Source organism: Pteronotus mesoamericanus, unplaced genomic scaffold, assembly GCF_021234165.1.
Source record: "Pteronotus mesoamericanus isolate MK-2021 breed Mesoamerican mustached bat unplaced genomic scaffold, CSHL_Meso_final contig_702, whole genome shotgun sequence".
Taxonomy (NCBI): Eukaryota; Metazoa; Chordata; class Mammalia; order Chiroptera; family Mormoopidae; genus Pteronotus; species Pteronotus mesoamericanus.
Genome location: NW_026555239.1, coordinates 4,365,178 through 4,381,424, shown reverse-complemented (window position 1 = coordinate 4,381,424; position 16,247 = coordinate 4,365,178). Strand labels below are relative to the sequence as shown.

Here is a 16,247-nt window from a genome sequence, read left to right as displayed (position 1 = left end):
CTCCAACGGGGCCCGGGCCCCACACAGAAGCAGGTTCCGGGTTCCCTGGATCAGCTGGGGGCTGCAGGGCCCCGGGAGGCAGGGGCTGGGTGCTCACTTCCTCCGGGCTGGGCCGAGGCTTCTGCAGGGCCCACGGGGCCGGCTGCAGCTGCGTGTGCAGGCCTGGTGCGTTGGGGAGAGGTGCCACCGCAGACCGGCCCGCGAGCTCTGCCCCGGCCACCGCGGCCCAGCCACGCCCCCGGCCCCTGGATGCCTCGCGGGCAACGCAAATTTACTCTTTCTTCTTCCTCCCCCCCCTCCCCACCGCAACAGACGCAGCCAGTTCCTCCCCAGGCTTCTTGTCTCCAGATGGCAGTGCCAGCCACGAGGCCACAGGGTGAAAGCCCACTTCCCCCGAGGCCCCGCCCCACCCTCGCCAGGACGCCCCTCCTCTCACCTGGGCCACACAAGAGCCTCCTGCTGGACCCCCACCCTGGGCTGCCAGCTCCTCCACTCCCCCAGCTCCCCACCAGGCTGCTCTCCACGAGCAACCGAAGACACCGCTTCATATCCCAATGCACTCGAAACCTACCAGTGGCGTCCAGTAGCTCTTAAAATAAATCCACCAGCCCTGGCCGGGGCGCTCAATGGGTTAGAGCGTCATCCTGATAACGCCAAGGTTGCAGGTTCGATCCCCAGTCAGGGCACATACAAGAATCAACCAATGAGTGCATAAATATGTGGAACTACAAGTCAGTGTTTCTTTCTCTTCCTCCTTCTCTCCAAATAGATAAACAACTAAGAAAAAACCCAATCTGCCCGGCCCAGTCAGTCCAAAAGTCCCAAGGTAACCTGCCAGCTCTATCTTCTAACCCCTCCGGCGCTCAGGCCCGCCCAGCCAGGCTGACCTTGAAGGTGCCTTGAATGTGCCACGTACCTGTTTCGGGGTCTTCACCCTTACTGTTCCCGCCCCCCAGAAGCCCCTGCCCCAGCTTGTAAAAGGGCAAAGTCCTCATCCCTCTCATCAGCCTAAATGCTTCCTCCTGCAGGAAGCCTTCCCTAACTGCAGATTCCTCACCACAGCCCCTGGAAGCTTCCTTTGTCCCACAGCCTAGAACAATGCCTGGCACAAAGCGAGCTCCCCCAAAACAGAGACTGGTGTCTGTCTGTCTGCCTGGAAGACGAGGAAGTTCTTCCGGAGAAGGGGTGGGCCCTGGCGGACCAGTAGCAGCGTGCCGGTTTAAGAGCCCGGACAAAGGCGTTCCGGGCGGAGAGCGCTGGCCACCTTCTCTCTGCTGGCAGGCCAGGCAGTAGCGGGGCCCGAGCAGGCAGGGAGCGGCACGAGGCGAGCGGGGAGCAGGGAAGGGGGGTGTCCACAAGAAGTAGCACAAAAGCATCGCTGATTTTATGGCTGATATTTATTGAGTAACAACGATGAAGCACACATAACTTTAAGGGCTTTGATTTCACTGGAACCCAGCCTGGGACGCAGGTGCTGTTCCAGCCCCGTGACACAGAGGGAGGCAAGGAGACACAGGATTTAGGCTGTGCCCTCCCGATCCCCTTGCACCAGATGGGGCCTTGGGACGAAATGGGGCGGGAAGCGGCCGTGCCCGGATGTCCGCGCTGCTTCTGGCGGCAGCCTCCCAAGCGCGGATCACAGCAGAAACCGCGCCGCCCGGAGTCCGGCAGCGGAGAGTCGGCCCACTCACACGTGGAAACTGGAAAGCGTTGGCACAGGGCCCAGGGCACCCAGAAGAGAGGGCACTGCACCCACGGCTGGCACCAGGAGGGGGCTGTCACACTCCCCAGCCCAAAGGGGCAGAGGCGAGGGCGGGTTCCGGGGCCCAGGAGGAAATGGCGTGAACCCTAAGAGGCCGGCCCACAGGCCCAGGGGCCAGGGGACATTGGTGGTCTGTCACTGCGGGGACTGGGACTTGCTTGTGGTTGGGAAGCTCAGGATGTGTGTCAGCCACCCGGGGACAAACCGCCACATGCCAACGGCTCTGCCTTGCCCAGTGGGACAACACAAACTGCCTCCAGCCACCGCTGCCAAGTAGGCCCTCACTCGAAGGGCGGGAGGGGCAGCTCTGGGGGGTGCGGGCCGATTAACTCCCCAGCTGTCCTCCGGGAGCCAAGCCAGACCCAAACCCCAGCGTGTCTCCCAAGCCGAGGTTCTTTCAAGCAGTTCGTAATTTTCAGTACTTTTTACAAATAGCACTGCGGCCTGCTCCCCAGGCTAGCCGTGCGGCAAGTCACCATCTTAGCACTTGGAGAAGTCAGACGCCCCCCCAGCCTCCCGTGACCCCCGCAGGGAAGGCTGGCCGGCAGCAGGGACAGTGGGGCATGAAGACGCGGCCGCCATCACGGGTCACTCGGCGTCCCTGGCCCTCCTCCCCGGGGCGGCGTTTCTTCTGCTGGTGCCGTCACCACGCTGGCAGCTCCCGTTTGGAACCGGGCAAGAGGGCCGACTGCCCCGCTCTGTCCTTCACGATCACTCACCGCGGCTGTGGCTGCCACCCGTTCCCCGTGGCTCCTGCCCGTGAGACCGGCCTCTGGGCTGTGCACTGGCTCCTGCTTGCGCCCTCGTCCCCCTGCAAGCTCCTTGTCACAGGGCTCGGCGGGGTCACGGGGCCCAGGACCTCACCCTGGACAGGTGCAGCCAATGACCGCCACACAGGGTCCACAGCAGCCCACGCCCACGGAGCTCTTTGTGGGGATGAATCGCCGCGCTCTGCCCACGCTGCACGAGGTTCTCCTCGCACGCATGTGGGTCCCTGGCTGAGGGGCCGTCTGGGCGTGGTGGCCCACAGCACACGCAAGCAGTGACAGCTTGCCACCGTCGCCGGGCAGGCCAGGTCAACAACACGCCAGGGTTTGAGTGGCTTTTATTTAATACCTAGAAATCCAAAGTAAACATTGCTCACAACGATCAAAAAGACAGTAACACACAGGCACACCAATGGGGTAGAAAAGGACTTGGTTGTTCTGAAACCACATAGCTCTTTGTCCATCCAATTAGGACATAGGAGCCGGTCTCTGGGTTGCGCGCTTGCCTAATATCTGCGGTTGTTCAAGGGCGGCAGCTTTAGGTGGATGCCCCGAGGCCAGCGGGGGAGGCCAAGGGCACGCCCACAGCCGATGGCACGGACAGGAATTCAGGCTCGGCCCGCAGAGCCTTCCCCAGCTCTCGCCGAGTTCCGGTGTGGCGGACCCGAGTCCCTCTCCAAAAAGACACAATTCCCTGAAAACGTATGTCTCAGAACTTGCCGGAATTAAGGACAGGTTTTTCTGCTACCTCAAGAAGATGCCCCAGCTTCCCTGACCCAGAAGGCACTACTGTCCCCAAGCCCATGGGAGAAGTGGGTGGATCGCACAGAAGGCTGGTTCCCCACAGCAGGGTCCACCCCGATGTCCGGGCCCCGCCGCGGACGTGGACTCACACTGGGACGTGGAAGAAGAAAAACGAGGCGCGTAGAGCCCAAGGGGGTGCTTCGCAGGTGCACGGAGGGCACGCCCTCACCTTTGCGCCAACTTGGAAACGAATTATTTGGATAAAGGGTCACATCCTCTGCCGAATGAACCGTGGCCTTACGCAGTCAGCCTGAGTTACGACTGGGCGATGAGATGCAATGGGACAAATCCAGGGCCAGCTCCCACCCAGCGCAGCCGGCAGCCAGAAACAGACATTCCTTCCTCGCCTCCGTCCCTCCCCAGGGAGGCGGGGGCGGCAGCTGAGTCCTCTGGGTCTCAGATGTCAGTGCACCAACGAAATGGAAACAACACAGAGCCTCCAGGGAGCAGGGATGCGGGGGGCGGGGGGGGGGAACATTCCTGCCACAGCAAAAGCCTCTGGGACCTCCGAGTGGGGCTTTTAAACCTGCCGGTGCCTTTGATGAGAAAGGCCCCGCGTCCCAGGAGAGCCCTCCCGAGGTGCCGCCAGACCTGCAGGCGCCCTCCAGCGGGACGCAGGGCGCCCCTCCCGGGGCCTGAGGGGTTTGGTTCCGGCTTTTCGGCTTTTTTCCTTCCATTGTGTGATCCAAGCCGACAACCTGACTCAGCTCCCAGGGGAGCCCCGGTGAAGCGGGGCCTCTTGCCTGAGCGCTGAGCACGGGTGCTGAGAGTCCTGCATTCGAATCACGTGGAAAGGGCGGGGGGGGGGGGGGGGGGGGGGGGACGGAGGGGGCGTAACGGGGCCGTGAGGGAAGCCGGAGGCCCTGCCGGAGCAGGGGCGCAGGGGCGTCCCTGCCGAGGTCACTCCATGTTCTTGTACTTGGTGAACAGGCTGTAAAGAACCCGCAGGGTGGATTTGAGGTCCAGGTTCACCACGTCTGCAGGAGGAAACGGGAAGCGTGTACAGGACAAGAGAGCTCACCGGAGCCCGCGCCGGGGGCGCCGGGCCGCTGCCCCGTGCACGGCAGAGCGCTGCTGCGCCCAGTCCCCCGGGCGCGCTGGGCGGCACCCCCCCCCCGCCAGACCCAGGCCACCGCCTGCGGGATGTGCCCCTTCATCCCCTCTAGGGTCTGCGTCAGGGCGACCGGCGGCATCCACATGGGGTGGGGTCTACAACAGCTGCGGGCATTTGCAGGGGACCAAACCCTCACAGGCTCCCCTGTGCCTGCAGCAGGGTCAGGCCTCCTGCGGGGGCGGGGGGCGGCGGCTGCCCCACCCCGTGGGCGCATGCTGTGGCCACCCCAGGACACTTTGGGGGTGACAGCTGGGGCCCCATCGGCTGGCGCCTTCTTTGGTGAGGGGGGTCCCTGTCCTCCTGGGAGCCGGGCCCCCGGTTCCTGGCCTCACCGACCCTGCGACCTCAGACAAGGGACAGGCGCAGGGGACTGTGTTCATGGGGCGCAGGACGGAATTCCTGTCCCTGGTCAGGCCTTCAACACCCAAGGTGGGTGTCTAGGGGGCCATGAACCCATCTCACCCCGAAGTTGCGCCATGGCTGGAGGGCAGCGGGGTCCCCAGACCAGGGGCGGCAGTGCCACCTGGATGGCAACCGGTTAGAAACGGGGCTTGTCGGGCCCGGGCCGGTGCCCCCAAATTGGACTCTGCTCTTGAAGATGCCCTTGCAGCACCTGGACACCTGCTCGGGAGAGAGGGCCCTGGAACAGGTGGTTTAGCGCGGCAGCCAGGGAGGGCAGGGAGGCGGCCCTGGCTCAGCCCCTCCGGGGACAGGACGGGCGGCCGCCTCCCTGCCCAGGAGCACCGACCTTTGCTGTCACCAGGGACCCAGCAGGAAGCCTGTGCTCTCCTTCCAGGCCGGGAGACAGTCGCCACCCCCGCCTGGGCACTGGGCCCTGAGAGGCGCTGAGGTCCTGAGGCCTGTGGGACAGCCACACCCCCCATGTCGGGGGGCCACTAAGGAACCGGCACTGGCAGCCGTCGGTTCCTGGTCCCCCAAACCAGGAGCCTGGGGGTCATGGGGGCGACCCGGGGTCGGCCGAGCCGGCCTGTGGGCCACCCAGTCGCAGCCTGAGCGGGAGGGGCAGGTCCGGCCCTCCGCCGCCTCGGACAAATGGCCACCTGGCCACCCTTCTGCACCGCGCCGGCCCTCCCCGAGGGCGCCGCTCGGCACCTTACCCTCGGGCCGCGCCTTGGGTTTCTTGAGCCCTCCGTCCAGCATCAGCTCGAAGGCAAAGGACACGTTGTGGACCTGCCAAGGGTACAGGAGTTACCGCTGGGGCGGAGCTGTCCCTGGGCCCGTCCGCCGCCCACCGCCCGCCGCCTTCCTCCCAACAGGCCAGGACAGGAGCGAGCGCGGACGGAGCGGTTCTTGGCAATGACCGTGAGGACCCAGGTGCCCAGCGCAGGGCGGGGGGGGTCAAGGTTGCTGAGAGCAACGCGCGTTCACTTAGGGTCCTCCCTCCCCTCCCAGGGATCTGATGGGGCAGCTGGAGGCGCAGGGGCGAAGGCAGGGAGCCTGCCCTGAGGGCTGGGGGGCCCCGCGTGTCTGCCCCGGGGCCCGGCACATCCACACCACGAGAAGGGACAGTGGCCCCGTTTTACAGATGAAGAAACTGAGGCTTGGGGCAGACCAGTCACTTCCCAGGGACACCAGCCCTGTGCTCTGTCCCCAGCAGAGAGCGGCCCTTGCTCCCAGAGCACCCGCCCCGCGCCACCAGCCGGTCCCTGGATTTGCACACGCCCAGCAGGCTGCGCATCGAGGTGGAGACAGGGCGAAACGAGGAGGAAGGGCCAGGTTTGGCTATCAGCCTGACGGGAACCGGTGCCTCCTCGGCGCCTCCCCGGGGCGCCCACGGCCTGATGGCGCCCCACTCTCAGCACTGGCAGGTCACAGGCGTGGGAACGTCGTCGGTGCCTGGCACCCAACACACCAGGCCCGAGACCCCGCAAGGGAGGCGGCTCCTGGAAACTGCCCAGCGCTGAGTGTGGGTGGGGTGGGTTTTCCGCTCCGCCCCTCGGGGACGACAGTCCGGGAGGAAGCTCCCTTCCAGGCCGACAGGCAGCCCCTCGGCCCCACAGTGGCTGGTTTGGAAGCAGGTCTCCCCTCCTGCTTTCTCCTCAGCCTGAGGGCCCTGCCGCCAGGGAAGGGCCACCAGCCTCTGCCTGTCCTTCGGGGCCGTGCCCTCGCCCCGAGCCCGCGCCCTGGACGCGGCCCACAGAACGCAGCCATGGGACCACCCTCCCTGGCTGTGACCGCGGAGCAGCAAGGCTCCCGGGCCTCGGGGACAGGCCCACACACGGCGCCGTGAAGCCCCACACCGCAGCCGGGAGCCGCCACACGGCAGGACACTCTGCAGTCCTCACTCTCTGCAATTCAAAGGGTTTTCGAGACCCTGGCCAGGTGGGAGGGGAATAGAGGGTTCCAGAACAGAGTGGGTGTGCCCCCTGCTGACCGCTTGACTGGCCTCGGGCAGCCCCAGCCCTCCTGAGATTCCATCTCCTCATCGGGGACAGAGGGAATCAGAAGGAGGGGCAGAGGGAAAGGACTTCGAACCTGCCAAGCGCTTTCTGGTATTTGCTTCTAGGGATAACCTCTGAGTCCACCCCAGAGAGCGAGGGGCTCTGTGGAATCTTCCAGAAGATGGAGGATGGGCACAAAGTACGTAGCAACATGGCCAGCACAGAGGAAGACTCATCCAGGGCTCTAGAACAAAAAGCCGTGGGTGGTACCCGAACCTCAAAGGAGCTTGGGTCAAAGGACACAGCTGGTTTGTTTCCAGGAACCCAAGGGTCTGAGCTATCCTGTCTCATGTTTTAAATCCGCTGCAATCGTTCAAAAACACAGGCCCACAATGCATCTGCGATCTGAGCCACAGTCTCCTGTTGCATCACAGGGTCCGGGTGCCAGAGCAAAGGGGCCCAGGAGACGCCCAGTGAGCAGCCCCTCTGTGCCCCATCGGCACGTGGCGCCTGGGAGCGCGGGCGTTGGGAGCAGCCTGCAGGGGCTCAGCCCACGCAGTGGGGAAACGTAGCCTCTGTGCCCGTCGGGGGGGCCAGGAGGCTGATGAGCGTCCCGGCTCAGGAGGAACCTCCTGGGGCTCTAGGGTATCTCCGCTCCCTGTGAGGGGAGTGGGGAGGGTGTAGAGGTGGGGCCCACGGCCCGCAAGGATCCCGCAGAACCGGCCTCCTCTCCGAGGACGGCTCCCACCGCCCCGGGCCACCACCGGGCCTCCATTTCTCAAGGGTGAGAGGGCTCGCCCTGCACCGGACGGAGCCACCCCAGAAACAGCCTTCTCTTCCTGGCTCCCGTTCAGTGGCGCAGGCAGGCTGCACAGGGGTGGGCCGGCCTCGCTCCTTCCAGGCCAGGGCAGCTGCCGGCGAGGACTCCCACCCCCGGTGCGAAGGGAAGACAGCCGGGCAGGGGGACAGCACCCGCCCCAAGCCCGGAGCCACGTCCGGGCCGTGGGGCCCAGGCTGTCGCTCTCCCCAGTGTTCTCACTGATTCGGACACGGGAAAGCTCTCTCCACAACAGCGCTGCTGCCGCCGCCACAGCCGGCCTGGGTACACACAAGCCTTGTCGCCCAACTGTGGCCTCACCAGACGCGACACCGCACCACGTTTCCTGCCTGGGTGCCGCGGTTTTGCCGGGTCCCCCGCTCCCTCCCTGCCTACTGTCCACCGCGGGCTTGGGCCTGCCGGGGCCTGTCTAACCTGCTCTGACCCACCTCGGCGGCATGACTGGGCCAGCGTCTGGCCACAAGCAAACAGCTGCCGGGGCCAGAAGCAGGACATGGCTTTCAAAGCCCGGCTTTTGAAGCTCGGCTTTCGAAGCTTCCTCTGGCCGCCTGCCTCTCTGACTCACGGTCTAGCACTTTGGGGGAAGAAAATGACAGATGCCCATGTGTCCAAAGCAATACGGTCAGCCTAGACGCCAAGTTTCCAAAGGCAAGTAAATACTGGCAAGTGGGTGAACTTCAGGAGGCCCTGGGCAGGGGGCAGAGTGGGCCCAGTGACACAGGGCAGGGCCCCCGGAGAACCAGCAACCCAAACGTGAAGGGCAGGCCCTTTGATCCAAACAATACTACCCGGGGAATTTTCCTACGAGCAACCCACAGGAATGAAAAATATATACATTTAAGAAGACGCCCCAGCCCTGGCTGCTGTGGCTCAGTGGACTGAGCACCAGCCTATGAACCCAAAGGTCCCTGGTTTGATTCCCAGTCAGGGCACAGGCCTGGGTTGTGGGCCAGTCCCCAGAGAGGGGCGTAGAGACAACCAATCAATGTCCCTCTCCCTCTCTTTCTCCGTCCCTTCCCTCTCTCTCAAAATAAATAAATAAAATGTTAAAAAAAAAAAAAGAAGAAGAAGAAGAGAAAGAGACCAACAGAATCAAGAGGGAAGGAGGGAAGAGGCAGGGAAAGGGAAGGGAAGGATCAAGTCAAGGAACACGTATAAAGGACCCAGGGACAAAGCCAAAGTGGGGAAGGATTCAGGGAGGGAGGTGGGGGAGGGACAGGGGAAGGTGGGGGCGGGAAGGTGGAGACAAGTGTATTGGAACAATTAAAAAAAATTTTTTTTTAAATCACTAAAAATTGTAAAAAACCAAAAACAAATAAAACAATGATTCTAAACTAGGAAGGAAGGAAGGAAGGAAGGAAGGAAGGAAGGAAGGAAGGAAGGAAGGAAGGAAGGGACGCTCCATTGTTTTAACCGGGAAAACCAGGAACAGGACTGCGCAGCAGAAGGGAACAGGACACGGCGGCCTCACGGCCGCTCCACGGGGCCTGTGCCACCACTGAAAATGGCGCCTGGGAAGCTCGTGACGCAGCGGGGACTCCAGCCATTACACAGGGGACAGATGTGCAACTGTGCTGACATTTGGCCACAACCATCGACAATGATCTCGTCCCGAGCACAGCCGGGAGAGGGGGCTCAGGCAGCTGACGAGCGAGCAGAACGAGGCTACCGGCTCTGCCGCGGGCCTCCTTCCGGTGCTGGGCCCCCGCTGCAGCGCCGCGTGCCGGCGGCTTTACGTGTGGAGAGCGTCGCTGCGCCCCAGGGGGGTCGCCAGCCCGGCACCAGGCCCCTCCCCGACGGAGGCAGGTGCGCGTACCTTCTGGTCGAAGCTGTCGGGGGTCAGGTAGAAGTGGTGCAGGGGCACGAAGTAGTCCTCCAGCAGGCCCATCAGCAGAACCAGGTACACGCCATCTGCAAACTACAGAGAAACGCGGGGTGGGGCTTCTGGGCCATGCACAGCACCGGCGTGCGCTCGCGTCCACTCGAAAGGAGGCAAATGCTTTAAAACAGAGCGGCCCACCCCTGGGTCGGGCGGGAGAGCCTGCAGTCGGGAGGAGGACCCGGAGCAGGCGCTGCGCCCAGGGCTGGGCGTGACCGTGCGCCTGCTGGAGGGGGGGCAGAGCCGCGTGGATGGGACCGTGGCTCCGGGACCACACTGCCCGGCCACGAGGCCCATCCCCTCCCACCAACTGGGAGTGACACAGGCTCCCTCGCTCAGAGGTGGGGTGCGGGTCCAGGGGGCCGGTGACACAATGACCGACGCTCCACGGGCTCGGTGGCGGCAGGCCAGGTCCAGGGCCTGAGCAGGCTGTGCTCTGGTTTGGGGGTTGTAGCCACGTTCTGCTCGCTCGTCACCTGTGCTCGGGGCATAGGCAAGACTGTCCCATCCCGGAGCCTTTGCGTGTCCCCAGCACGTAGTGTCTGTCCCAGTTGGGCCCTGAACGACCAGGCGGTGCAGGGGGAACGCTGCGGCCTCTCCTAAGAGCCCCTCCCCCGCACCCGGCCCAGGGCCGCCGGCCGCCCAGGGTGGGGCCTGGGAATCCAGACAGACCCCGTGAGCCGGGACAGGGAGCGATCACTCCTTTTACAGACAAAGCCCTTCACACTGATGAGGGCAGAGCAACTTTGGGAGGGGGTGAGGAGGGGACAGACAGACAGACAGAATCATAGATATCTGCTGTGAGCAAGCCCTGGCCTTACGGGGTGGCAGCTTCAGGATCGGCAGAGCGTGCGCTGCTGGCTCCACCCGGGGCTTCTGGGGACAGGCGCTCTTCAGACCCCGGTGGACTGTGGTCTGACAGGTAAACGACCCCCGGCCGGAGTGCCACGGGTCTCATGTTTCCACACCAGGAAGACATCACCCACTTATCTCCTTGAGGAGATCAGAGTTTTTAAAAAGCATTCATGCACCTCGATGAGGCTGTTTTATGCTCCACCCGGTCGGGGGGGGGGGGGACGCCCTGGAGTTTCCCCAGGGACACAGCAGGCGTGCCTGAGACACCGCGCTCCTCAGCACCGACATCTCCCCAGACGCAGAGGCGGCCACAAATGAAGACGGCACCCGCGTCGTCTGCCCGCAGATGCGGCCGTGCCCAGGGGCCGAGCGGTGCGGACGGAGGCATGGAAGACATGGGAATGGGAAGGGGCACCTGGGAGGGCGAGGGCCGGGCAGAGCGAGGCAGTTGGTCGGCAATGAGGGGGACCCTCCAGTTTTCACAGAGCAGGGGTCCCGAGGGAGGGGCGTGCCCTGGCTCAGACACCCACAGCCAGGGAGGCCCCAGGACGCCACCGTCACCATCCTCGCCATCAACACTGGCCTCCGAGTGCAACATCCTCCACTAAGCCTCACCACGCCTCCTGTCTCCAGTGCAAACACATGGAGGAGGCTCAGAGGGGCTGAGAGCCGGGAAGCTGCCCACAAGACACAAGACGTTTTCAAAGGAGGGAAAACACACGCACGTGTACACGCCCCCCGCCCCCCGAGCAGGAATCGGCACCCAGGCCCCTCTGAGCCCCCAGCTTCCAGACATTGATGATGAACATACTGCGTTGGCCAAAAAGTTCGTTGGGTTTTTTCCGGAAGAGTAGCGCTTAGTTGTCTTTAACTTCATTCAAAATAATTTTGTTAGACTGTATTGTGACAGCTGTTGTATCAGCGTGCGTTTAAAAAAAAAACTTATCAAATGGGTGAATTTTTGTGTAGCCATTTTAATATTGAAGATGGAAGAAGGTAAGCAACACTTTTGGCATGTTATGCTTTATTATTTTAAGAAAGGGAAAAATGCAACTGAAACACTAAAAGAAAAGATTTGTGCGGTGTACGGAGAAGGTTCTGGGACTGATCGAACGTGTCAAAAATGGTTTGTGAAGTTTCTCGCTGGACGATGCTCCACGGTCGGGTGGACCAGGTGAGTTGACAGCGATCAAATTGAGACATTAATTGAGAACAATCAACATTAGACCACGTGGGAGATGGCAGACATATTCAAAATATCCAAAGCAATAACGTTAATTGGTGAAAATGAAAAATGTCTTTTATTTTATGGAAAAAAATATGGACTTTTTGGCCAACCCAATATTTATAAAAATATGCCATTCCATTGCAAGAGAAGACTTCTCTGCATTTCTGTGGCCACGGATCTTTTCTGGTGGACGAGTGGTCACAGATCCTTTAAGACATTACTTTGTATAGCGTGGTGACAGAAGAGAAACGGAGATGTTGCATAAATCAAGGTTAATGTAAATTTAGGTTCCGAGTCTCTGTCTATTAATCCTGGCGTGTAGGCCCGCTGGGCAGAGGACAGTGGGGGCCGCCAGCGGGGACGCGGCTCGCCGCTCTGGGATGACAGCGTAGGGCGTCAAGCACCCCGGGGCCCTCAGCGCCACTCCATCTGTGCTGACAATTCTCCTCCTAGGAGTTAACCCAGAGGGGACAGATGGCCTGAGCGGCCCCTGCAAAAATGCCCCCTGTGCTGCTCGTCCTGAGAGCAGGACGCGCCCCGTCGCCGTACGGGACGGGCCTAATGAAGCGCAGGCTCCGACAGAACAAACAGCAGCTGTTAAAAGACACAAGCACCGATGACAGGCCAGGCAACGGAGATCGGTCAGACAGAAACACACGCGCGCACTCCCGCAAAAAGACGCCCGCGATGTATTTAGTAACCAAAAGAGCGTTACAAACAGCGCATACAACGCGCTGCCGGTTAGAAAGTACATTGACGCATATAAATTATCTAGAAAAACAGGCAGCCACCCGTGAACGACGGAGACCCCCGGAGAGGATGAGGGGAGGCTGTGAGGAGGGGGAAGGACCAGAGCCTACGCGCGCCATGTTAATAAAGCGCTACCCGTAATCAGTGCGCTTGCACACAACACACAAAAACGTGAACACGTTAAAAACGGCCCCTGGCTCTCAGACACAGGCCCACGCTGTCCACAGTTAAGGACCCACATAGACAGAAGCCCCAGGACTAAGCCCTCCGCACAGCATCTCCGGCGACGGCAGTACAACGGATTTTTATTTGTTTCTGCGTATCTGCATTGTCAGACATTTCCACAATGAACCTGAATTACTTTTTTAATTAGAAAAGCAAATGAGAAAAGTTAAAGAGAAAGAAATGAAAGCAAGCGCCCAGGGCTTTAAGAAGGATCAGCTGCACATTTCAGAAATTGGTACCAAGAATCCGCAGCTCCAAATTCCAGCCTCAGCTAATCCCGGGAAAATTATATTTTGTCTTGAACACCCGCTGAGTGCTCAAAACCATAGTTTAGCGATGCTGCTTCGTTCTGAGTGGGAGTGGGAGAGGGTACAGTTGGCCCGTGAACCACTCAGGGGTTAGGGATGCCGACGCCCCACACAGTCGAAAATCCGCGTACTGTGTGCTGTACCCTTATAATAAAGTAAGCGAGAGAAAAGATGTTATGAAGAAAGTCACAGAGAAGAGAAAATATATCTGCAGTTCTATGCTGTGTTTATCAAAAGCGTAGGTTTACATTGCTTGTTTACAAGGCAAATCATCTGTCTGTACCTACATCAATGTTGGCTTGCTTGATACAAAACACTGCAGATGTTACACGTATTACTAACACTAGTCACCAAAACTGAGATAATGTGGAAAAAAAAAAATTACTGGTGTAATGACTCATGCCTTGATAACAAAAAAGCAGCAATAGGATTGTTCCATTAGTTAAAAAAAGTATCAAAAATGTTTTCCAATTTGTTTATTGGGAAAAAATCCACGTGTAAGTGGACTCGCGCAGTTCAGACCCATGCTGTTCAACGGTCAACGGTGCCTTACATACTCACTAGGGAAAGTGTTCTGTGCCTATTCACTGCAGGTACTTAGTGAGTATTTGCTGGGGCCCAGGGGATGGAACATTCTAGACTGAGTGACCGGCACACGCAGAGGCTCTTTGGTGGGATTAGGGCACCTTGGAGGGTGTTGTGGGTTGAACTGCAACCGCCCCGCCCCCCGCCGCCGAGGGATGTGTGGGCCCCCAGCCCCCAGCTCCCGGGAGCGCGGCCTGAGTTGGAAACGGTCTTCCCTGGAGGGGTCACCCAAGATGAGGTCACTGGGATGGCCCTGATCCAACCTGGCTGACGTCGTTCCAGAAGCAGGGACCTTGGAGACACACGCACCCAGAGGACCGCAAGGGAACCTGAGGCGGAGGCCGGGAGACCCCACGAACGCCCGAGGTCGCCGGCCGCCCCGGTGCCCCCTCAGCCTCACGGGAACCGGCCCTGCCGCCGGGCCCGCAGCCTCCAGCGCCGGGGGCGGGCGGAAGTCTGCTGTCTGAGCCACTCTGTTCCCTGCGCTTTGTCCCCACTCCCCCAGGGAGTAAACACAGAGGGTCTGAGGGACGGGGCGCTGGGGCCGGGGCTGCTTTGGCTGCAGGGCGGCCGTTCCGCTGGACGGAACAAGGGTGCGTGGCCTGCTCCCAGGCCCACCCGGGTCGCAGCGCTGACCGGCCACGGAGCAGGACGAGGGCCCTTCCGCCCAGGACGCGGCCTACCTGGGTCTCCAGTTCCGTCACCTCCAAGTTCAGCTTGTTCAGGTGCTTGTTCACGAAGGTGATGAGGGACTGCAAAGGGACACAAGAACCATGAGCCACCCCGGCTTTGTGAGCCGCTTCCCCCGGCTCCTGTTTCCGAAAATAAAAAGCTTATGTTTAAAAGGAAATGTTCTTACAAGAACCCCTGGTTGCAGTGAGTTTACGCCTAGAAGTGTCCCCGCCGTCCCTGTTCACCAGGCCGCACGCGCACTGTGCCCGCGGCCCACAGCTCCGCGGGAGGACACCGGTGCCCTTCAGAAGGACACCACTTCGGGGAGACAATTAAACTTTTAAACGTATCACCTTGGACATGAAAGATGGAGAGAGGAAGGCTGCCTGGGGCCACAACCCTCACAAGCAGGCATTTTTAAACTGTCACATGTGACTTTGCTCAGCCATCAGACCCAAGTTTAATGGAAACTCAAGCCCAGCCCCGCCCACCCTCCCCCTGGACGTCACATTGTTTCCCCGTTGCTTCTACTCAGATTCACAGGGCAGCTCCCACGGGCCCTGCCTTCTGCTTGGTGCTGGGGACACGGAGACAGCAGGACAGAGCCCCGCCCCGGGGACCCCAGACGTAATTCCCCTTGCACACGCCTAGTGGAGATGGCGGAGAAATCGAGCGACACAGCAAAGCCCAGGAACGAGAGGAGAGGTTCGGTGAGCACGCCGGGGAGGCATGCAGCTCCCTGCGGGGGAGCGGGGCTGGGGGGCGGCACAGAGAGCGGGGAGCTCCGCACCGGGCCCGGGGCGCGCGGGGGTGGGGCGCGGAGAGTGGGCAGAGCGGGCGCCGGCCCCGACCCCGTGTGCGAGCCTTTGGGCTCCTCAGGCCGTGGCTGGATGTGGGAGGGATGGGAGAGAGGAGGACGGGGGAGTCTGGAAAGACCTGGATAAGTGGGCAGGGTCCCCCTGCTGTTAACCTGGGGGACAGGGACCTTGGACACGGCAGTGACACTCTCGGCGTGGGGGCGGGAAGGGCAAGGCTGTGCAGGAAGCTGTGGGGCAAATTAAAGGATTCCGTCCTGCTCAGTGCTAAGGTCCAAGCGCCCAAAATATGTCTTCAAAGAACGACCCGGCGCCACAGCTACCAATGGACGACAGCTCACCTCGCACGCACGACGGCACGTTCCACACGCCCTGGTGACCGCGTGCCGCGCGCTGGACCCCCACGCAGACGCGGTCGCACTCTGCCCTTGTGCCCCGCTGTGAGGCGGGGCTGCCTCTGTCCCCGACCGGTGGGGACACTGAGGCAGGGGCCTACACTCTGGCTCCTGCCGCACGGCCGGGCAGCGAGGGCGATGGGGGGAACCGCCCGCGGAGCCCCCCCTGTCAGGGCCGCCAGGGCCAGACGTGGCCCCGGGCGGGGATGGGGTGCTGCTCTGAGGCCCCAAGGGGTGTCCCTCCTGACCCGAGGACGCGAGGAAGGCGCCACCCTGAAGGGCGGGGGGCGGAGGGGGCGGGGGCTTCGGCAGCCTTCAGCCAAGCACGTCTGGGAACTGCCGACCTCCCGGCCCCGCCGGCGCCGGTGTTTTCCAAAGGTGGACTCGTCGGCCATGCCACGTGCTCTCCCCCAAAGCGGATGGACAGACAGATCTCGCCACTGGCGCACGCCTGGGGAAGGCTCCCGACCCAGCCCTCTCTGGGGGGATTCCAGGCCCAGCAGCACTTTTGAGGCTCTGCGAAGTCCCGCCTTGAGAAACCTGTTTTGGTTCTCCGGGTCCCTCCGTACTGTTGCAAAGGGTCTTATGGGAGAAAGACAAACACCCATGATCTCGCTCCCACGTGGGATCTAGGGAACAAACCGAACCAACAAGCAAAACAGAGACAGAGTCGTAGATGGAGGGCAGATGGCACTTGGCGGGGGCGGGGGGGGCGCAGGTTAGGGGGTGGAGGGGTTGAGCAAAAGGAAAAAGGACTCATGGACGCGGACCACACCGTGGCGACTGCTGGGGGCGGGGGCGGTACAAGGGGACTACATGGTAATGCACGAAAATAGAATAAAGATTAA

General features: G+C 61.5%; 1 protein-coding gene across 1 annotated transcript in view; it reads right to left on the bottom strand.

The window, feature by feature from the left end:
• Positions 1–4,155: 4,155 nt before the first annotated feature.
• PARVB (parvin beta) overlaps positions 4,156–16,247 on the bottom strand; it is a 79,987-nt gene continuing 67,895 nt past the window's right edge. Inside the window, exons 10-13 of the mRNA XM_054582490.1 lie at positions 14,201–14,269; positions 9,504–9,605; positions 5,566–5,638; positions 4,156–4,310 (exon numbers count right to left, since the gene is read on the bottom strand). Of these exons, the coding sequence (XP_054438465.1) occupies positions 4,234–4,310; positions 5,566–5,638; positions 9,504–9,605; positions 14,201–14,269 (321 nt within the window). The 3' untranslated portion in view covers positions 4,156–4,233. The remainder of the gene's footprint in view (positions 4,311–5,565; positions 5,639–9,503; positions 9,606–14,200; positions 14,270–16,247) is intronic.